The sequence below is a fragment of the Arvicola amphibius genome, chromosome 9 (genome assembly GCF_903992535.2).
Source record: "Arvicola amphibius chromosome 9, mArvAmp1.2, whole genome shotgun sequence".
Lineage (NCBI taxonomy): Eukaryota > Metazoa > Chordata > Mammalia > Rodentia > Cricetidae > Arvicola > Arvicola amphibius.
The window spans coordinates 100,633,656-100,657,255 of record NC_052055.2 but is presented as its reverse complement, the minus strand read 5'-3'; the positions used below and the strand labels follow the sequence as shown (position 1 = coordinate 100,657,255).

Sequence of the window (23,600 nt, the reverse complement as noted above, 5' to 3'; positions counted from 1 at the left end):
CAATTAAGAGCCTGGGAATCCAGAAGTTGATCTAAAGTAAAAGTCTAGGATATAAATAGAAGAAAAATCATAAGCCATCAATTTTGAAGAATCAAAACACTATCTTTTAGATAGCTAAATTAAACCCCCAGGTCAAAGTAAAACACGGAAGACACGGACTGCATTCTTTCTTTCTCTTGCTGTGACGAAACTGACCCAGGCAATTAAGGAAGAAAGGGCTGGTTAGTTTGCTTTGTGTTCCATTAGGACAGGGTTCATTACAGCAGGGAAGGCGTGACCTAGTGGCAGGAGCAGGAAGCTGGCTGATCACATTTTTATTCACACACAGGAAACGGGGGGGGGGGGGGGGGGGGGGGGGGGAGGTAGGCAGGAAGCAGGGTGAGGTGGCAAACCCTCCAAGCCCATTCCATGTGACGTATTTCCTCCACAAGGCTCCACAACCTTTCCAAACAGCACCACAAGCAGGGAACCAAATGTTCAAAGGAAGGAGGCACAGGGGATGTTTCTCATTGACACCACCACAATTACAATAAGCCTGTAAGAAACACCATGTTCCACATAGAGCTGTTTAAGGGAATGCCTAAGAACTCTAGGCCCTTCTACCCACAGGGACAGAGACTATTCGGAGTGGGGGAAGATGAGCTCCAGCAGCAACAGTTCTGCTTGTTCTGTTGCAGGGTTTTGAAGTTCTGTGATGTTTCCTATCACAGAGGTGGGGGAGGGGGCTGCTGCTTAACTGGAAACTGAGCTGATGGCCGTATTTCAGGAATGTGTAGATGCTGGACATTCACCTAGTGATTTATACACTGGTCACGAATTGCTCTAAAACAAGTGAGTCAGTAGATAAGCAGAGAGGCTGGCTTTGGAGTTTCCTGCCTTCAGTCTTCACTTCTCGGTCCCAGCCTTCCTGAATAATCAGGATACAGTATTAGAGGAAATGAGTGAGGAAACTCTTTGTTAATCATTGTTCCATTACAGCATCCATTACCAACAGGTCTTTCCTGTTAATATATTCTGTGAGGGGGAGAAAGGTACACACTGGGAAAACCAAACAAGGACAGAGAAAGTCTGAAGCATTACACAGAGAACTCAGCCCTGGGCATACTGGCTGGTTTTGTGGCATACAAGGCCCCTGCCTAGGCCCTGGTACTTGGTTCAGGCTATGCCAGTTTGAAAGATTTCTGGAATTGATCCATCTGAAACTGTTAGCTTTAGTTCAGTCCTAAAAAAATTCAAGGAAAAATATATTCTTTTTAGTGGAGATAATCAAGGTATCACAAAGCTATATACTTCAGAACCATTCATTGCTGGTGTTTGGGCTGTTTAAATGGGCATTTCCTCCAAAAAAATAGCATTTAATTAGTCTAAGCCACTACCGAGTTGGTAGATTTATAAAATAATGGTCCACACACATTAGAAGACAACTGCACATACTGAAATCTCATGGAAAACAGCACTGACTTTTTTCTTTTTGAGACAGGGTCTCCACTTGCTGTGTGGTCAAGGATGGCTTTGAGCTCTTGATCCATCTTTCCGTTTCCCAAATGCTGGGATTACAGTCATGTGTTAGAGATATCAGATCAATATGAACAGTTTGTGCCAGAGGTATTCAAATGGGAAGACGAGTACAGTAATAAAGAGCCAGAATGAAATGTAACAGTGCTCCATGTTAAAGATGGATAAAGTGCTCTATGGATTCAAAAAAGATGTGGAATGAAACAGAGGGACCGCTGGGAACATTAGTAATGATGTCTTATAATAAATCTCCTGGGCAAATACCTTGGGTAAATCAGTTCCCTTTTAAGAACAAAGCTGCAAAGCATCTTGTTTTTCATGGGGTAGATTTATGCCTAAATGGAGAAATTTAGGTTCATGTTTTAAACCACATCTTGTAGGAGAAAGGGTCACTGTGTGAGTAGGGACCACATCTGGCAGTATTCCTAGTAGCTTCTATGTCGCTTTTTTGTTATTCTCTTTTTCTTTGGAGACAAAAGTTTTAGACTTTTAAAAATGTTTATTTATGTAAAGCAGTGGTGGTGCACACTTTTAATCCCAGCATTTGGGAGGCAAAAGCAGGTGGATCTCTGTGAGTTTGAGGCCAGCCTGGTCTACAGAGTGAGTTCCAGGGCAGTCAGGGTTGTTTACACAGAGAAACCCTGTATTGGAAAAAAATAAAATAAAAATGTTTATTTATTTTTCTGTTATAGGTGTTTTGCCTGCATGTACGTCTGTTCACCACATATATATCTGGTGCTGAAAATGGTCAAAACAGGGCATAAAGTTTCATGGCACTGGAGCTATGGATGGTTGTGAGCCATCATGTGGGTGTTGGGAAATCCTGATCCTCCTGCCTCTCCCAAGTGTTGGGATTACAAGGATATGCATTCATATCCAGCTATACTATGCTTAAGAGAAGTGCAGATACACCAGGAATGCTTGTGTCTAGTGAACTAGGGTCTGCTCCCAGACTCATCTTTGTGCCTGGAGGGATGACTATCCTAGCCATCTAACCCAATGCATCAAGAAGTTCTATAAAGAAAAGGGAATCATGTTTTGTAATAAACAAAATTTGTCTTTTTTTTTTTTTTTTTTTTTTTTTGGAGACAGGGTCTTATTAAGCAGAGCAGGCTGGTCTTGAGCTCACAAATCTCCTGCCTCAGCCACTCAAATGATGGAATCTACTTGTCTTAATAGCTTGTGCCCAAGGGAAAAGAAAGGGTAAGGGCTGTGGAAATAAGGGAAGGAGGATGCTCTGGGAAAAGATAAAAGCCATAGCAATGGGCTGGAAAGATGGCTGCTCTTCCAAAGGTCCTGAGTTCAATTCCCAGCAACCACATGGTGGTTCACAACCATCTGTAATGAGATCTAGTGCCCTCGTCTGGCGTGCAGGTTACATGCAGGCTGAACACTGTATACATAATAAATAAATAAATCTTAAAAAAAAAGCCATAGCAAAGGAATGGACTGGAGAAGATACGCTCTCCTGATTGTCTTCTGAAGTGCTGGAAACTGAACCTAGGCTTTCTGAATGCTAAGCAAGCACGCACTCTATCACCAATCCACATGTCCTGCCCTGCATGCTTCATTATACAAACACGGTATCACGTTCTTAGACAGGGATAGGTTTTTTTCTCTAATATGCCATTTAACCAAAAGTAAAGTTCTTATTTCCAACTTCAGGCTTACAATCCCTGGCAAGAAAATGGCCCTTAAGAGGTGAGCACTGTAGTTAAAATAGGACCCATAGGGCAACAGCCCATTAATAGCCCAACTCCGGGATTTGTAACATCTTTTGGAATAATAGTAGGGGGCTATTTATAGTCCAGCAGTGAAGAGAAGTAAGGAGTGGACTGGAGGACAAGTGTGAGTCATATTTTATTCTGCTCTGCTGAAGGCTGTTTCCAAGCTTTCCCTCTGACCAAACACACGCGGCTTTGCAAGTGATAGGACCACATGTAGAAGCAGGTGCTTAGGAGGAGTTACTGCTGGCTAAGCAAGATAGTGCCAGATAATGCCGAAATGGCAGGCAAAAGGACAGTACTAGAGAAAGGCATGAAGAGGGACTGGTGTCTGTGATGCTCTCTGAGGGCAGATCAGGCAGGAGACAAAGTGCTGGGCAGAACAGAACTGACCTTTTCTAAATGACACCTGTCACACCACACACCGCTACCCACTGTGTTGTCAGGTTTTCACCTCACAGCCACAAAAGAAAAGAGAGGTGGGGATTAAAGGAGACATACAATATGAACATCAGTGCTCCCTCTTCTTTTGGTTTTTGGTGTGTATGTATCTAGTCATGTTCCTTTGTCTGTGTGCATTTATGTGTGCAGCTATACATATATGTGTGTATGATCATGTGGAGGCCAGAGATTGATGTCTAGTGTCTTCAGTTGCTGTCCACCTTATTTTTTGGAGACAAGAGCTCCATCAACCTTAACCTCACTGATCTCAGCTAGAGCCCAGGAAGCAAGTCCCAGGTGGGACTACCTCCACAGCTATGGAATTAAAGGCATGTGCCACTATTCCAGGTTTTTTACATAAGGGCTGGAGATCTGAACTCATGCTTGCCTCATGCTGATTAAGCCATCCCCCATATTTCTGGGACCTCTGTGTATGCTGTGGGACTCTGTCATGAGTGTCTATGATGACATGTTGCTTTGGCTTCCACTGTGAATAGAAGCTATACTTTCTTTTATCTGAGGCAGGGCTTAGTCATCCTAACTGTCTCCAGTTCTATGCCTCCCAGATCCTCGGTGTGATCAATCCAGATGTCTATCATACATCACTGTTCCCTGACAACCTCTTCCTTGTGGTTAGCTAGGTACAGCCTGAGTGGCTAGGCTGACTGCTATACCCAGCATGAACTGTACAGATCCACATGAAACTTGTGTCTACTTGCTTTAAACCCACTAGTGAAAACTCTTCATGGGAGACCTGTTTGGAGGCTAATAACCAATAAAGTTTTGGCTCGTGGATCCTTCTCTCTATCCCTGCCTATACTTTCCTAACCTATGTGTAGTGACATTTAGGTGTGAGCAATAAAAACATATTTATCTTATCTCGTACCTAATTCACCATAAAGATCTTAAAATCAAAAGAGCATTATCTGGCTGAGTTTGCAATTTCAGAGCCTTCTGTCAACTTCTAAGAAGAGTTCTCTAAATTGAGTGACAACAGTTCTATCAGCAGTCCTCCCTCCCATGCTCCAGGGGCCTAACTTGTACTTCTCTGTACCAATCACAGCCATTCAGACTCAGCAGTGTCTGGCCACCACCATCTATATACCCTGGGAACTCCCTCCATGTTTTCCTCTCCTGCAGTTGGACTCTGACCTCTCCCGCTCCTGTTCTTCCATAATTGTCATTTCACATTTCCTAGGGCATCATTCCTGACAAAAAGATTTCAAGAGAAAGAAAAGAGAAAAGCGTATCTCCCCACTGCTAAAGTTTGTTTGTTTGCTTGTTTATTTCCTGAGACGTATAAATTTCATTCTGTGACTATATGTTCAATGCTATTTCCTCGAGTTACATTAATACAGACAATTCACAAATGGAAGTTTTTTTTTTTTTTTTTTAAGCATCTCTGAGAGACAAATGATGTTCTCCAGGCTGGTCTGGGAATTTTATTCTCCAGTAGTGGGAAAAATATCTCAGTGGTATTAATAAGTTTAGTATTGAGAATTACAAACTACCTTTCCTTCCTCAAGCAAGAACACAAGAAAATCTAAGTCTGGTAAGCAAAAAGTGGGGGGAAAAATTAAAGGTGTTGAAGCGATGGCTAAGTAGGTAAGAGTACTGGTTGTTCTTCCAGATGATCTGAGCTCAATTCCTATAACCACATAGCAGCACACACCTCACTTACATCCAGGTCCAGTGAATCTCTAACATCTTCTGGCTTCCAAGCACACCAGGCATGCACACAGTGCACAGACACACATGCAGGCAAAATACACATACATATAAAATAATAATTATAAAAGAAACAAAAGAATAGACATTTTATCTATTGTATCATTCTATGCATATATACTGTCATATAAAGAACACATATTTGCAGATATGTTTGGTGGTGCAGTAGCAAAAATAAATTGCCAAAACTGTCGCTCTCATTTTCCCTCACGATGTGGGTGGTGAGCTTCCCTAGGTCATCCCCACAGTACTTGTTTACTGTGATAAAAGGGTTTCAATAATGGTGAAGTACAGATCATTTAATGACATCAAGAAAAACAAGTGATTAGAAATAACTCAAGGCACACAGAAGGGCTAAACACTGTGTTTCCTGCAATGTTCAATTCCACGTAAGACCGTTTTTAGAAATTACATGCATGGAAATCTCCAGAGTGTGGCTTGGAACTGAGGAAGTAGGTGACAAAGGTTCCTCTTCAAGAGTACGTCCATGATATCCTGATAAAGGAAGACACAGGGATAGGGATGGGAAGAGTCCAGGTACGGGGAGCCAATGAGGGAGGCCAGAGATGCTTCTGCTGCAGGCCTTGTGAAAGGATTCTGTACTTGGAACAGAAAGAAGTACTTAGTCTGATAGGCAGTCACAAGATTCTGTAGCTTCCGGAATAAGATGAACTGATGGGGATGAATGTAGGTAGGTATACATAGGCATCTTATTTAGGTGTGACCTACATGTTCCACATGCATTTCATCATCTTTGGTAATGAACATGAAGGTGAAAGACAGCTCAGCTGACCCACCTCATAGAAGAGTCCTTCTGGGAACTGCTGGAAGCACTGGGCACACACGAAGCACTGCTCATGGTACAGCTCACCATTACTGTTCACGATCTTCTCAGCAGGCGCAAAGCCTCCCTTGCAGCGCTCACACGTGGCACTGGCCAAGGCATTGGCCATGTTGCTAAAATACACAAAGAACAAAATACAAATTGTCAGCTTGTAATTAGGCTTAAAAGTAGGTGACATCAAGAACTGAGGAGCAAATTCTACCTGGACATAAAAACTCATATTTTATCCACAAAACCAGGTTTAACAAATACTCATTAACTAGGCACTTGATTTCTGAAAGGGCCTCCTGCTTTGCTTTTGCTTGACTTTAACACCTTCAGCATTCTTGTAAGCAGTGTTAGACACTAAGAACGCAGATCAAAGCCAAGAGCTCCCTTAGCTGGTGCAGCGGGATACACCTGTAGTTCCAGCTTTTAAGGAGGGAGAGCCAAGAATGTTATTGAATCTAGAAGTTCAAGAACAGCCCAGGCCATACAGCCACAGAGAGACTGTCTCAAATAAACACACCAACGAATAAATGTCTCCTTTAAGGAGCTCAGGCTTATAGCTGGATAAGTAACTTTATATTTAGATCCTACTGCTCCCTACCTCTCGCTCCTCCAGGACTCTATTCCGTATCACCCTCCCAACTTCATGTCTTCTCCTCCTCCCCTCATAACATACTGAGTCCAATAGTGCTGCCACATGTGCATGAATGTAGGGCACCAACCACTGGAGCATGGGCAACCTACGCTAGGCCACACTGCAAAAGAAATCTGATTTTCTCTCCCCTAGGTGTTATCAATTGCCGATAGCTTCTTAGCTATGGGTGGGGCTTCATGAGCTCCTTCCCTCTGTGAGATAACATCTTAAAAGTCAATTTCTTTTCTTTTTAAGAACAAAATCTAAACTTCATGTAACTGAACATCACATCATAACCTAAATTTAGATTATACCTTTGATTGGATCCTATTGAAAGCAACTGCTTAAATTTCTGAAAATTAGACAATAGGCCAATAAAACAGTACATAAGTCAAAAACTGAGTACTAGCAGTATAAAATTTATTTATTATTTATTTATTATTATTTATTCAGTATTCTGCCTGCATATATGCCTGCAGGCCAGAAGAGGGCACCACATTTCATTACAGATGGTTGTGAGCTACCATGTAGTTGGTGGGAATTGAACTCAGGACCTCTGGAAGAGCAGTCAGTGCTCTTAACCTGTGAGCCATCTCTCCAGCCCCATAAAATGTATCTTAAAATAACAGAATTTTCTGCAATAAAGATCATTTTCCAGGTAGAGAAATAGGTTCAGAGGTGGACAATTAATTCAGCATCACTGAACTTCTTCTTAGTTAATGAGTGACACAAGAGTAGAATGCAGACTCTCTGCTTGCAGGGACTCATCTGTCACAGATCAGAACCTTACTGCAAACTCTGGAGAGTTCATGGCAGGGATGCAATCATGTTGTGCAAGTCAGCAGAATGAAGCCAGGCAATAGGCAGCACTGGGTGACTGTGATAGTTTCCTCATGAGCAACCCCACAGGATTATCTGTTTTCTCTAACCACCAGTGCTTCAGAAGAAAGGCAGCATGGCTGAGGCAAAGAATTAGGTGAGAATTTCACATAAATAGCTATTTTGTTTCCAAAAGTTCTAGAAATGAAGATGTTTCCTATGCTGAACAGTCACTGACTAAGCTATTCTTCACAATTTTACAAGTTTCCTTTTTGTTTGTTTTGGCTTGTTTTTTGTTTAAGAGGCCTTTACTTAGTATAAGCAAGTCTGCTCCACTGACAGAGCTTCTGACCTTTCAGGTATTTTAGCTGTCCTCCAGTGCTAGGAGACAGATGGTGCGGAGAGCCTCTAACTTCACAGATACTTTAACCAGCTGCCTTGCTCCTACCTCTTTCCAAGTTTGGCTGTTTCCATAGCAAAAGCGGCAATAGTTATTCTCCACTCCACCCCAACAGAGGGCAGCTTTATACTTGTCTTTTCAAGTATAACTGTTTCAAGGCAATTCTAAGCTGTAACCTGCCATAAGAAACTCTATGTTCAGCTGGGCGGGGGTGGAGCACACCTTTAATTCCAGCACTGGGGAGGCAGAGGCAGGTAGATAGATCTCAGTGAGTTTGAGGCCAGCCTGGTCTACAGAGCAAGTTCCAAGGCAGGCTCCAAAGCTACATAGAGAAACCCTGTCACAAAAAAAGAAAGAAAGAAAGAAAGAAAGAAAGAAAGAAAGAAAGAAAGAAAGAAAGAAACCCTATTTTCTATTCTCATATTCACCATTTCAGACTAATCAAAACTCAGTTTTAATTAGTAAGCTAAATATAAAATAAGAATGTTACTGAGAAAAAAAAGGAAAAGACGGGGCTAGTGAGATGGCACAGCATGTAATGGTGCTTGCTGCCAAGCCTGAAGATCTGAGTTTGATCCCTGGAACTCACACAGTAGAAGAATAAAACTGATTCCAGTAAGTTATCTTTGACCTGCACATGTGTGCCCTACCCCCCCCCCCCCCAAATACTTTTAAAAGGGAAAGAGGGCAGCCTCACTGCTGGGTAAACTTGGCCTAAATACGGTGTAAACAAGCTTCTACTTTGTCATTTCAGAATTAATGTGACATGTGAAAATCCATATAGTTCCTTCTACCCAGATCAATGGTGACAGTTTTAATAAAGCTCTGGTTCTCCAGAGCTGTGCACCCTCTTTTCTTATAGAAAGAGTGGCTGAGTGGAGAAGGATGCTAAGCCCATACCTGCTCAAGAATTCTCAGAAGCTATTTGAGGATGAAATAATAAAAACTATAAACCACTCTGGAAAGCAGAAGAGGCATGAAAAGACATGGCATCATTACATCACTATCTTTCTAAATTCTCTCAAGAATAAACCCAAAATCTCAGTAATTTTTTTATTTTTTTTGGTTTGTTTCTCAAGACAGTGTTATTCCCTGGCTGCCCTGGAACTCTTTCTCTCTCTCTGAAGACCTGGCGGACCTCAAACTCACAGAGATCCATCTAGGATTAGAGGCATGTGCCATGACGCCACCACCATGCTAAACCTCAGTAATTTTAATGGCCCTCCCAAAAAGCTGAAGAACATTCTGGAGTGTTCTGATTCACTACCACTTAACTCAGTGATTCTCAAGGTGTGGGGTGACTGGTTCTCTGGAAGTTCTGGAGTACCCTCTCTCGGCCACACCACTGTATAGAAGCAGACTGTAAGGAAGGAGCTTGAATCAAGAATAACATCAACAAAATGTGCACAAATGTAAAGCAATGGCATTTTTCCTCTATAATATTAACATAATGAGTTGCTCTACACTGAATTATCAAATACAAGAACTCATACAAAAAGTACTAGATTTCAATCCTTTTGTTTTGTTTTTTACATTTTTGTTTTTTCAAGACAGGGTTTCTCTGTGAAGCTCTGGCTGTCGTGGAACTCTGCAGACCAGGCTGACCTTGAGCTCACAGAGATCCACCTGCCTTTGCCATGGGCTTAAAGGCCATGCTTCCACCACCATCATCACCACCCAGCTCCTTTTTTTGGTGGTGCTTGAGGCAGTATAATGAAATTGTTGGATAAAAAAATGCCATTACCACTGACTTGTTCACGTTCACTATGTTCCAAATTTTATTTGTTTGAATACTCAAGTAGAATTGGCAAAATGGGTCAAGAGATTAATATAATACATACATATCATAACACACACACACACACACACACACACACACACACACACGAATTCTTTTAGTAAAAACAAGGAGCAGGACACAGCAATCACCTGCCTCCCGACTGACCTCATGTTTCCCTTTCCTCTATCTTTTGTTTGTCGGCTGGTTGACTTTGGTTTTTCTTTTTCTGAGACAGGGTCTTATGTAGTCTAGGCTGATCTCGAATTCCTCATCCTCCACACCTCCCAAGTGTTGGGATTGTATGCTCAGCTCCTTTCCTGCCTGACTCTCCAGTGCTATTCACATTTTTTATAGCTGACAATATTTACTACAGCATATAATAGAAGCTATTTTTTGAGACAAGTCATTAGATTGATTATCTGATTGTTTAATTTCTCAGAAAGCATTTTTCACTAAAAAGTGTTGACAATATGGGAGTGGGAAGAATGTATTTCTTTAAAGTCTTCAGTCTTTACTGACCTACCTCTACAGGTCGGCTGCTCAGGAAACTACAATCAAGCCTCCCAATTTCTCAGATCTTTTTTTTATCTCTACATGTTAAACAAATTTTCTGCTCTTAAAACACAACAATGTGCAAAATTCTGTAATCAAATACCTTAAGAGTTTACTAGCTACTTCAAATACTGGTTATGGAATAATTCCCCAGCAAATTATTTATCAATTAAAGTTAAGTTTCACCTCTGAGAACTTTCAGAGTATATTTTTTCCTGTTATAGATCATGACAACACAAAGTGCCAACTTCTCTCATGGTTAACAAGATGAAAATGTACATTATTAGAAATATGAGAGTTTTCTAGTCTTCCCAGGAAGGTGGCATTCTCCTTGATATCTGCTATGTCCTCTGGTAGAAGTTTACAAGACAAGGCAATCTGTGAACCACCCCGAGCCCTCGGTACACCCTGGAAAAGCCATGCTAAATTAAAACACTTTAGCTGGATCAAATGCCTAAGGAACGCAGATCTAAAGAGCTGGAGATTTGAAAGCCCGCATGGCATTCTAGGAAGGGAAAAACTCACAATTTTGCATAAAAATCACAAAATTCCTTGTAGACTTTTACATCACTGTGCCTGCGCTGCAGCTTGGACACAGCCCTCTCATCTTCATTCCCATTAGCCTCGAGGACACTGTTAAGGACTGTCCGGGGAATTTCTTCATTCTCTGGGATGGTGCACGGGCGTGATCGGGCTGGGAAGGCCATTGTAGAGGCTTGAGAGTTCAGAGTCCTCTGATGCCGAGCAGGATACAGAGAAGAGAAACAATATCCAGGCCTCCTGTTTCCCAGCCAGGGTCACTCCCACTGTTCCCACATGCGTCACCCAGCTGCCAGGGTCGCTACCGACTTTTCATGTTAAGAGCTCAGTAGCATAGCAGTCTGGCTCTAGTACAGCTTTCTAGAAGCTCCCAAAAACATCTCACATGGCAGTGACAACCTGTTTCTGAGCAATTCTCCATTTGGATGTGCAAAGTGCCTTTTAGAAAGCTTGACTAGCTCCAGTGAGGACCTGAGAGCCCCTGAAATGAAGCTCTGTGTGGTTGTCTATTATCTTTGCTCTTCATACAAGAAACAGCTTAGTACAGGCTCAACGACTGGGCACAATTTCATCCCAGCTAACCCTGTAACAGGAGTCACAGAGTCTTCATGGTGTTCCTGCTATATTTAGTTCAAACTACTGTGTTTGTCCTGATGCTAACAACAAACAGCATAGTACAAGGCAACACAAGGGTTTAGGATATTTTTTAAAAATTTTTATTGATTCTTTGTGGATTTCATATCATGCATCTCAATCCTACTCATCTTCCTGTCCCCTCGCTTCCACTCCCTGTTCTTGCAAACTCCCCACAAAACAAAACAAAATTTAAAAATAAAACCAAAACCAACCAAATAAACAAAACCAAAGGCCCACCTCCCTCTCCCAAAAAAAAACTCATCGCAGAAGATGCAGTATGGCCCAGTGAGTCACGCAGTATACCGTTTAGTTCATATATCTTTATTTGTAAGTGTAGTGTGTCACTGGTCTGGTTTGAGGCCTCTGGCTTCTGCTACACTCTATCAATACCAGGCCCTCATTGGGACTCCTCTTGGAGATCCTCCTGTTGCCCTGTGCCATGGAGATCCCGCAGCTTTGGACCTGCAGGTCCTGCCACTACACATGCTCCAGCAGTTCACAGATGAGCTCAGTGTTTCTAGGCATGGGCTGACGCAACAAGGACAGTCACAGTTCCACACCAAGGTTTGGGGTTTTCTGAGGTTCCATTTTTTTTATTCCAGTAAGCCATCCCAAAGCAAGGACTCCACGGGACTTGTGAGCAGGCATACTGCTGGGAACCTCAGGTCATACTGTGAACAGGGGAGTCATGAGACCAACACACAAGCAACATACATACAATTGAGACCTGAGTAACAGTGAATGATGATACAGAAGAATTAGCAAGTCTCTTCTGTCACTTCACATCCTCTATGAAATGGGTGTTATTCACGAGTAAAAAGACCACGGCCACAAAGAGATTGAGTAATAAGTAAGTGGTGGGGTCAAGATTTAAACCTAGGGACTATGCTATAACTTCTATGAGAGAAAATGCCTGAACAGAATCACCAAGAAATAAAACAAGTGAACGCTAAATCAGTATGTGGTGGGTACAAAATGGGACCTGAAGCAGGAAATGAGATGACATTTCCCTTCTTTGAATCTAGAGATAGCAGAATGATGAAGAACTCAGACTGTGGCCTTAGACCTGCTGAGACCCAAAGCTGAGGGATGACAGAACAGGACAACCACTAGTTTCAAGTAGTAAAAAACAGCTTTACGATGTAAATGTTATTCTTTCTATTTGTCTATCTATATGCCCTCATTACTGGTTTCTATATATCTTTATGTTAGTCTTTTTATTTATCTATCTATATGCTCTCATTTATTGGCAAAGTAAAACAGAGGAAGGACAGGATCAGACAGTCAATTTCAGGCTGACAGAGCACATGCCACTGCTTGGTTTCCTGGCTGAAGTAGAGGACATACAGTAGCGACGTTGGGAGCTTGATAACAGCATAGCTGCTGTAGTGCCACTGAGTATGTAGCTACTGTGGCCATCAGTAAGCAGGACTGTGCTCTCTACACATAGGAATCTCTTTACCACCCTCCCTGGCTTGCCTGTTTCTCACCTGTATAAACTGTCATTTGTGGAACTCTGTCATATGTGATGACCGAAGGCTGGCTTTAAGTCGGTTTCATGACACTGAGATCTGTCCAGGTTGCAAACATATATGTGGTTTGCTCTTGTGTTGCTGCGTAATATTCAGCAGTATTAAAGTATGTTATGATCAAACTATTCACCCACTGAAGGAAACTTTCTAGTTTTAGGCTATTACAAATAAAAATTGTATAGAAGCTTCTGCATAAACATCGATTTATATTTCTCTTGAATAAACACCAGAGTGAAACTGTTGAGCAGTACTCCAATCATACTTTAGCTGTGAAAGAACTACTAGGAGTGGTGGTGCATGCCAGGAATACCGGCCCCTGAGAGGCTGAGGTAGCAGGATTTAAGAGTTTAAAGCCAACATGGGCTACATAGCAATGAAGGGCAGCCTGAATTGCACATAAGATTCTGTCTAAACAGAACAAAGACCAATCCTTTATTTGACAGGGCGGGGTGTATCTTGGTGGTAAGTCACTTGCCTACTAAAAGCAAGGGCTCAATCTCTCCCACTGAAAACAATTACTGATGCAAGGATATAATACTACAGAATCTACAATCCTCTGTGACTTGTCTGATAGCTTTGTAATTTGTACCTGATCACGTAAGAGAAATTAAAAAAAAAAAAAAAAGAGGAAAAAGTTACATAACAAGTAGCAGGAATCTTCTTCAGGCTGGAAAAAAGACCAAACCAACTAGTAAAATCTGGATAATAGAAACTGGCTGAGTACAAAATTTCACTCTCAGTCTTAAACCTCAGGCCTCATACAGCTAAAGATAGACAATAAAGTATCAAAACATAGTGGTAAGATCCTGTGATGTTACTTGTAAATGGTGGACCTGCTATCTGCAGCCTAAGACAATTGGCATTCTCCTGGGGGAGGGAGAAAGGAGAACTCCATCTTTGGTATCTCAGTAGTGGAAAGCACATGGCAGCCAAAGAGAGAATCACCAAACAGTGATTCTGTTAAATGGGGTCAGCTGCCTGGGAAAAAGAGTTGGTAGAAATGAAAGTCGCAGAAGACCAGAGACTATGGCAAGATAGAAGTTTTTAAAAATCCAACTGACATCAAGATTAAGAAAGATAGTAAAGACGGTTTAGTATTTTAGCAACTACGTGGTCACTTTTAAACTTAAAAAAAATGTTTTTTGTGTGTGGTTTTGCATGTGAGTGCAGTGCCGATAGAGGCCGGGAGAGGATATCAGACCCCGAGAGCTGAAGTTACAGGAAGTTATGGACGGCTGGACTTGGTGCTGAGAACAGAACTCAGGTCCTCTGGAAGAGCAGCAAAGGCTCTTAACTGCTGAGCCACCTCTTGAGCTCTCATTTTATATCTTTTGAGCTACAATTTTCAGATATTTTCCCAATAAAGATAAATTTTTATGTAGCTTGTATGTATGTATACACAGTAATTCTCACTGCCGTGGTTGAAAATTAGTTGATGATAAACATGTGCGTTTATTTCTGTGTTCTCTAGTCTGTTCTATTAGTCTATTTTTACGCCAATACTGTGTACTTAGGTCACCAGTGCTTCCAGCTCTGTTCTTTCTGCTCAGGATTGCTTTAACTATTCAAAGTCTCCGGGGCGCAATCAAAGTTTTAGAAGTACTTTCTCTACTTCTGCAGAGAATGTTACTGGTATTTTTTTTTACCTGCATATATGTTTATGTATGTTTGGAGGAAGAAGAGGGTGTCAGGTCCTCTGGGGTGGAGTTACACTTGTGAGTCATCATGTGAGTACTGGATTGAGCCTGGGTTGTCTGGAAGGGCAGTCAATGATCTTACTCCCTAAGACATCTCTCTAGGCCCCAACAGCGTTTTGACAGGACTTGAACTTGTTGGTCATACGGGGTTTTACAAACACTGTAACAATTTGGGGACATATGTCTTTCTAATCTGGGGAACCTCTTATTTTCTTTTATCATTTTTGGTGATTTTCAAAGAGATTATTTCTTTTCCATGGTCATGTGGTGGTTAAATTTATTTCCAGATCTTTCTTACCCCTCTCCTTTTTTCCCTACCGTGATTCAGATTGCTATATTGATTTATTTTCCCTGAAGTTTTTTTATTGATGGACTGGTGAGATGGCTTAATGGGCACCTGATAATCTAAATTTTATTTCCAAAACCTAGATAATGGAAAGAGAAAAGCTGTCCTCTGATGTCCACATGTGTACGTGGCATCTGCATATAAGCAAATTTGCATGCACGTGCACCACCCTACTTTTTGTATCTTTTTACTAACTTATCAATACTAAAGAGTGTGTTGCATGTGTGTGTGCGTGCACACGCGTGAATGTGTACATAGAATATTTAGGCTTTGCTATACATTAAATCATATTGCTATAAGCAGGTAATCCAAACCTCTTCCCTATATGCTCATGTGTGTGGAGATCAGAAAACAACTTATAGATAGGAGTCAGTTTTCTCCTACCAACATATGAACTTTGTGGATTGAACTCTGGTCCTCAGGCTTGGCTACAGATAGATGCCTTTAACCATCTCTTACGCAGAAGTTACTTCAATATAACTGCTTTTTTTGAGCAGTGGTCTTATATGGTTTGAAAATATTTCATAACTGTTTTAATCAATCAGTCCAAGATTTACATGTTGTAAGGAAAATTTATGACTGTGACTCTTGGTTTATATTTTTCAGATCACCTTCTGATCTGCACCCATTTCTCCCCAAGACAGAGTTGCTTTGTGTAGCCCTGACTGTTCTGGACTCACTCTACAGACCAGGTTGGCCTCAGACTTGAAGATCTGCCTGCCTCTGCTTCCCAAGTGCCTGGATTAAAGCCATGTGCCACTACCACCTGGCATTATCTGTTCTTTCTATCACCTAGAAATATACCAGTTTGTTTGTTTGTTTGTTTGAGATGGGGGTCTCTCTATGTAGCCCTGGCTGGCTTGGCACTCAGAGATCCCCCTGACTCCAGAGTGCTGATATCAAAGGTGTGCACCATCACTTCACCCCAGCACTCTAAAATATCTTAAATATGATCCAGAGAGAAAGGAGGCAATGGTTCTGTAGTAAGAAAAGAGCTAGATCATCTCCACCACACATTTCTATCACACTGACCTCTTACTAGGAGCTAAGACCCAACCAGCTGATTCTCAGCATAAATACAAGGCAAGGAAATTCTTTGTGAGATTGTTTGTTGTTGAGACAGGGTTTCACTATATAGACCTAACAGATCTCAACTCACAGCGACCCTCTTGCTTTTGCAGGGATTAAAGGCACCAAATAATGTTCCCTTGTTGGTTTTGGTTTTTGAGACAGGGTCCCACTTGATAGCTCAGGCTAGCCTAGCATTCAACAGTAATCCTTTCAGCCTTCTTAGTGTTGGGATCATAAGAGCCTCCATATATTGTTCCAAGGAAATTCTTTGTACCTTACATATCTTCTTATAGAGTAATAACAGAGGAGCCAGAGTGAGGATTCAAAGCTAACTAGGAAGCTCAGGACATGCTGTCCTCTACTGAAAAGGTGACGGGGAACAAGTTTTGGGGTTTTAGGAGTGAGTAACAGCACAAATGGGTTACCCCCTTTTTTAGCAGTTATTCTTATAAGGTCTATAAGCTCATTAAACTAATTGCTCACATTCTTTTCTTGTCCACATCACTAGGATCGCACGACACTCTTACTCGGTGCTCATGTAGCATCCGCATAAGCACATCTGCTGAATGAATAAATAAGTGCATACAAGTCACAGCCTCTGCTTCCCTAAGTATACAATGCAGGCAGGGAAACAGTACTCAACATATAACCGTTTTTGTTGTAAGTAAGCAGAGAGTGAAGGCTTCGCAATCAGAGCTCATTGTTCTGAATAAGGATCAGTAACCATGAGGCCAGTGAAAGATTGTGTGGCATTGTTCTCACCACATGAGTACGCAGAGGTTCCTTCTCATTTTAGCCAGCACAGAGCACAGCAAAAAGAATGTCAACAGAGCAATCTGAGGCCAAACAAACATTACTACTCAGGTTTATACCTATGTCCCTTGTTTTCTGTTTTTAACTTTTCCAACACTTACTCTCAGAATTACAGATAGTCATTTTGGATTATGATTCAAACCTTCAGAAAACTATCCCAAATGCCACTGCCAATATAGCAGCATCAAGTCATTAGAATGGGAGGCTCTTTTCTCATAAATGCTGAAAGTTCCTGTTTATTGCTTAGGTGACTTTTGTTGGAGAACTAGGGTTATTTGAGATCCTTAACGGTTTTCCCAGAGATGTTCAATAATCTAATTAAGCTAGCCATTCACCAAAGTGGACATGCATATTTGGAATATCCTCTAGGACAAGTCTAAACCCAAATGTTCCCTTAAGCCACTAAGAATAGAGATTTCTACTCCACAAACTCATCAAGACCATTTGCGGGATGCCAAACTTCATCACTTTCCAGAGGATAGAGTTTGGGCCCTGGCTGGTGGTCCTGGTTAATTTTTTGTCAGGTAGACATAAGTTCAAGTTAAAAGGGAAGAGGAACTTCAGTCGGAAAAACTGCTTCTACCAGATAGCCTGAAGGCAAGCCTGTGGAGCATTTTCTTGATTCACAAGGGATGTGGAAGGGCCCAAACAGGGTGCATGGTACCACCCCTGGGCAGATGGTCTTGGGTGGTATAAAAAAGCAGGCGGAGCGCCACAGAGATCAAGTCAGTAAGCAGCATTTTCCCACAACCTCTGCTTCATTTCCTGCTTCCAGGTTCCTGCTTTGACTTCCTGCCCCCACACTGAAGCTGAAACAAACCCTTTCTTCCCCAAATAGCTTTTGGTCACAGTGTTTAATCGCAGTAATAGAAACTTAGCTAAGACACTGGGTGTGCTGAGACCAAACTACACACTAGTGCACTCTAGCACAGCATGCAGACAGCTGCAGAGCCTCGGATTCCACCAGTCTGCTAACTTCAAAGATACAAACAACCTTCTCAGACATGTCAGACAAAACACTACAGCTGTTCCCCAGAGCTTAGATACTTAAAATTTGGACATATTCATGAGCAGAGTTGCCAAAGCAGCTTTTGGGGGTGGGAACAGTGCTGGGGATTGAACCTAGGTCCTCATTAAGGCAGGGCTTTTCTACAAAGCCTAGGCTGGCCTGCTAGTCACTATGTAGCTCAGGCTAGCCTCAACCTCACGCCTTGGGCCACCAACCCAGACTAATTGGTGCAGTGAGAGATGCTGTCCTGAGTATGACTTGACTAGTGTGCTCTTGCACTGTCAGCAGCTATGAGCACTTCAAAAAGACCTGTAGAAGACTGAGCCCATTAGTTTTCTGCCATAGAAGGGAAAGAGGCTCATGAAGTCTTGTCCCTCTCCCATAAGATTTATAAGCATGTCAGGCATGGTGGTGCACACCTTTAATCCTAGCAGGGTTATAAGAGATTCTGTCTACACACACACACACACACACACACACACACAGAAAGAGAGAGAGAGAGAGAAACAGAGAGAGAGACAGAGAGACAGAGAGAGAGACAGAGAGAGAGACAGAGAGAGAGAATGAAGTTTTTAAGCAGTGAGGACTGTTAGGAGGAGGGTCTCATGAGCAACTCTCCCTGCCCCCAAGAAAATGGACAGATAACTGCTATATTAGAGAAAAGAGATTTTTTTTCTTCAATGGTGTAGCTGGCCCATAAATTCTTCCTGCCCCTAAAAGTAACCCTTGAACTACACTCTCTTAAGTAACTCCCAACTAAAGTCATTATTTTATCAAGCTAGTATTCGAATAGAAATCTTTTCGTTGGTCTGTCCTTGTGCCCTATCTGGAGGTAAATAGATGTCTTCTCTACAAAGTTCACACAACAACCTGTCTCAAAAGTCAAGGTGGGGGCTAGGAAGATGGCTCATGGTTAAAGCACTTGCTAGGCAAACACTGAATGTGAAGAGAGAGTTCAGATCCCCAAAATCCACATAAATGATTGTTGTAGAATATTATTTTAAGGTGTGTTAGGGCCTAGCAAAAGGTATCAGGTTCTGATTGTGCCTAGCTAATGAGGGGCGACCACATGAAGTCAATTGATAGGAACATCTGGGTGCTGGGGGTGGTATATAAGCGTCCCCCATGTTTAACAAACAAGTCTGCAGCACATCTTCTACCTGACTTCCAATGGCTGAGCCATTGACACTGAGCCTTTTCATCCCCTCCCCCAGGAAGATGTTAGGGCCCAGCTACAAATGATGAGTGGTTGTGGCAGCCTATCTGTGATTCCAGCCTCAGAACACAGACGCAGGAGATCCCCAGAGCACGCTGGCCAGCAAGACTAGTCATGTCAACAAGCTCTGGGTTTAAGTGAGAGATCCTGCCTCAAAGAGTGATAGAGGATGATGCCTAACATCATCCTTGGGCCTCCACACACATGCTCAGCCACAAACATTTACACACCCATGCACACACACATGCTCAGCCACAAACATTTACACACCCAAGTGCACACACATGCATAAAAGAAAAACAAAACCAAGGACAACAAATTCCGAGAAATGACATCAGAGCTGGCCGCTGGCCTCCACACACCTGTGCAGACATGTGTATCACCCTACCATGAACATGCAAACACACCTGCACATACACAAAAGAAATTGGACCTTATAGTGAAAATATAGCTTTTACATGATTATTCCTCTATTCATACATAAACTATTGTGACATGTATGGTATTTACATTATATTCAGTAGCATAGTATAGAGATGATTTAAAATAAAAGATTTGAGGAAAGTTCTATGCAAGTATCAGGTCATTTTGTAAGGGGCCCAAGCAAACACAGATTTTGCTATCCCCTGGACAGAATGGTAGAGGCAGAGGTGCAGGTTCAGGAACCAATTCCCAACCCCATTGTGACCGCAGAATGGGAGAGAAAAAAAAGTGCTGTATTTCACAAAAGATTTATAAAATCCATCATTAAACCAAGAACTCAGCAACAACTACCACCAGAATGAAGCTTCTTCAACTGCTACCAAAGATTTCTGTGTCATACTGGGGTATTCAAATCACTAATGTGGCTTAATTAAATTATCATTTGGCAATTCTCTGTTTCATGTAAGTGGAAAATTCCATCTGATTTTCCTCAGACTACTAACAACAAAGCAGCTATGACTTGTGAGTGAGATAACGGAGATGGAAATCCTTTCCCATTTCCAGTCTGCAGGACAAACGCAACGCTTTCTTTCAAGACAATAAGGAAGTAGACAAAGACCAACCAGAAAGAGATGAATTTTTGGTTAATATGCCATTGTGCCTTGCCTGTTAAAATTGCTTCCTAACTGTATAAGGCAAACAAAATTCATGGCCATGGACAAGAGTGAGAAGGCAGTTAACAAACGTTTCCTTAAACTAGCTCAATTGAGTAACAACATAGAAGTTTGTCTATGTCTGTATTAGTGTTGTTTATTGGGATTTTACAAGGAGGTAAAAACACTTTAACTTTATTGTATGGGGGGTGTTTTGAAACAGGGTTTCTCTGCGTAGAAAGGGCTACCTTGGAACTAGCTTGGAACTCAGAGATTTGCCTGTCTCTGCCTCTTGAGTATTGGGATTAAAGGCAGAAGCAAATACTGCATGGTGACTTTATTATATCTTAACTAGAGACAGAGATAAAGTTAAAAAAAATTGTTTAAAAACATAAAATATCTGGATTAAAGTACCAGCTACCACCTTGCACCACCAATATCCTATCCTAGGATACCTGGTGCAAGGCTATTTACATGTAATTACTCCTAAGAATTGATCACAGAAATAAAATATATAATAAAGGAGCTCTCTTTGATATCAGATATTGTATATATAGTACCACATACAGACCTTATGAAGTTTAAAGAAATATTCATAAGAAAGAGAGTGTGATGCTATACAATCTGGATATTTTTTAGGAAGTAAACTAGTAGATGCACACTTAGTCCTAAAACCAACAATTCAAATACAGTAAATCTAGCACAAGAAGACAAGGCAAAAACTCTTCCTCTGGTGTCTGCAGAAGAGGGAGGCCACTGAGAAACCACAGGCAGTATACAGCAAGGGGCTGCCAAAGGTCTGTCACACAGGACCACACATGCCAGCTCCCAACAGAAGAAATGTTCTGCCCCAAACTGACAATCAATGCTTCAGCTACTCGATCTTAACCAGTTTAACAAATATTGAGAGTCTACGTTGGGGTCTATTTCTCATGAAGCATCTCTCTCTGAGTGAACTCTAAAAGTTTCTCAACATGGCTCACACAACAAAAACCTACCCACAAAAGATTTGAGTGTAAAAGATATCCTAGCTGGGGAGAGTGAAGGAGAGAGCCTGAAAGAAGCTCATTCTTCTTCTCCATGATCTTCTCTGACATTAACATTCTGAAAATGGTGTAAAGAGAAAATAGCAGCCCCCATAACGCCACAAAACAGCAGAGCTAACCAGCTGCCAGCCCCAGCTACCCTTTTTCTATAATGACACATCCTTATCATATAGGTAACCCAGCATAAAAGGGAGATGAGAGTATCTGGGAAGCTGCCGAATGTGTAGAAACGGTCATAACCATTAATGACAGCACACTGAGAAAGGCCATCAATAACCGGCAGCCTGGGCCAGGATGAGTAGTCTGCACATTTCATGTTGTAAGTTGGATTTGCCCTTCCTTATTACCCAACAATAATATAGGTTAGAGAAAACGTATAATTGTCGAAGAGTCACTATTATTCCCCTCAGCTAGAGACTCTGCGTCCCATTCAGTGAGCCTGATGTTAGGAAGACTGAACACTGCCCTGTATGCAAGTGTCTCAGAGTCGGACTGCTCAGTCTCTTACCCTTCAAAGCTTGGAGCACCCTCTCAGTAATTCATCAATTATGCTGCTAAGAGGCAGAGGGCCAATAGTCAGGGCACTGCCCTTGCTGACACCCAGACAGTTTAAGGTCTTTACCAAGATCATACTTAAGAGAGATCCCTTAAATTCAACCACTGCAGTGAACTCCTTAGGCCCCCACACCAAGTTCCTCTCATTAAAGTTGGAGTGTTTGGTCAACTTAAACAATTCTTTAAATTTCCCTCAGAGGTTAGGAGGCTTTGCTCTGGTTTTTCAAATACTGTTCCTGGAAAATATCCCTCTTAGTGCTTCCTTTACTGTTCATCACGTCTTTTAATTTTTTTTTTTACCATGATGCATTAATATGTTCTTACCTCTAAACATCTTTTTAGAAAGATACAACACCACATTTGAGAAAGCTCCTAATATAGAAGAACAGTATTTTTAGCTATGTTGACCTAAGAGATGCCCCAGTTACCAGGGAAACCTTTCAGTGCATCCAGGAGCTCTTTATATGGTGATGGTGACCAGCAGCTCTAGACTGCCAGGCTCTAAGATACATTCTTATTTAGTTCCTACTCAGCAGAGCTTTCTCAAACAAGTGCCAGTTACACCGGGACAGGAAGTCAGTGGGAGTTTTTATTCTTGACTATGCTTAATATGAGGCCTATTTCACTGATAAAGAAAAAAGAAAACAATGAATTTTTAAGTACAGAAGGACAGAAGTAAAACACTTCATTCAAGTCAAAGATTCTTCTGGTTAAAATCCATCTGCCTCTCATTGCCAGTTACTTTTTTCTTTTTCTTTTTCTTTTTCTTTTTCTTTTTTTTTTTTGGTTTTTTGAGACAGGGTTTCTTCTGTAGCTTTTGGAGACTGTCCCAGAACTAGTTCTTGTAGCCCAGGTTGGCCTCGAACTCGCCAGTTACTTTTTAGATGTAGAATATATACACATGCCTTTGAATATGTTGGCCAGAATACAGAGGAACTGAAAACTTTTTTTGCTAAAGCTGAAATGGTTTCTTTCATAGTTTTAAATTTTGTGATGTGCACAGAAAGGTGGACTATTTTAGCTGCCATGACTCATATTTTTATCATAAATGTGATAAAAGATGATGTGGAAAGGACATAACAAGACTCCAGGAGTCTGATGTTGACCAGATGGTGCAACTATTCTGACAACCAGTCCCCAGCTGGGCTGCAGTCTCTCTAAGATTCTTCAAATACCCTTTGTTCTAGCCCCTGAAAGCAGATCACATGGTTACATATGAAGGGTCTTTGTTCAAAAAAGATTCTTTCACTCTTCTATAACCCTGGCAACCGCCGCCGTTCTGGGTAGTGAAATACTGATGAAGCACAACCTCCCTCCCTTTAGTCTTTAAAGCAGTACACAATCCCTGTCAATAGAGGGCACTGGAGAGATGCCACAGGGTTTGGTTCCCTGGGCCTGCAGAGAGCGCAGTCACAAATAACCAGATTCCTACAAGTTTGGCATCCCCAGTGTGCAGCTCCTGCAGGGCATGGCAACCATCAGCATTTGCAATAGTGTGTTGGGCTCCTGTGGTACAAGGTAAGCAGAAGTATCCATTCCTCTGTGGCAGAGCTGATCCTGAGGGAATGAAAGCAGGAGAACTGGCCCCACCCCTCGCTCATTGCTGCAAGAGGTGAACAGGCTGGGCAAGGCTGGAGA

The 23,600-nt window shown here is 41.8% G+C and overlaps 1 protein-coding gene across 5 annotated transcripts in view; it reads right to left on the bottom strand.

The window, feature by feature from the left end:
• The window catches only part of Lims1 (LIM zinc finger domain containing 1), a 105,676-nt gene that overhangs the window by 21,670 nt on the left and 60,406 nt on the right, over positions 1-23,600 (bottom strand). For 3 of the 5 annotated variants that reach the window (XM_038343087.1, XM_038343088.1, XM_038343086.1), the window contains one exon: positions 6,206-6,365. In XM_038343087.1, coding sequence (XP_038199015.1) covers positions 6,206-6,365 — 160 coding nt within the window. Of the gene's footprint in view, positions 1-6,205; positions 6,366-10,950; positions 11,133-23,600 lie in introns of those variants that run through there. The other 2 variants (XM_038343085.1, XM_038343084.1) reach the window with 1 other exon arrangement.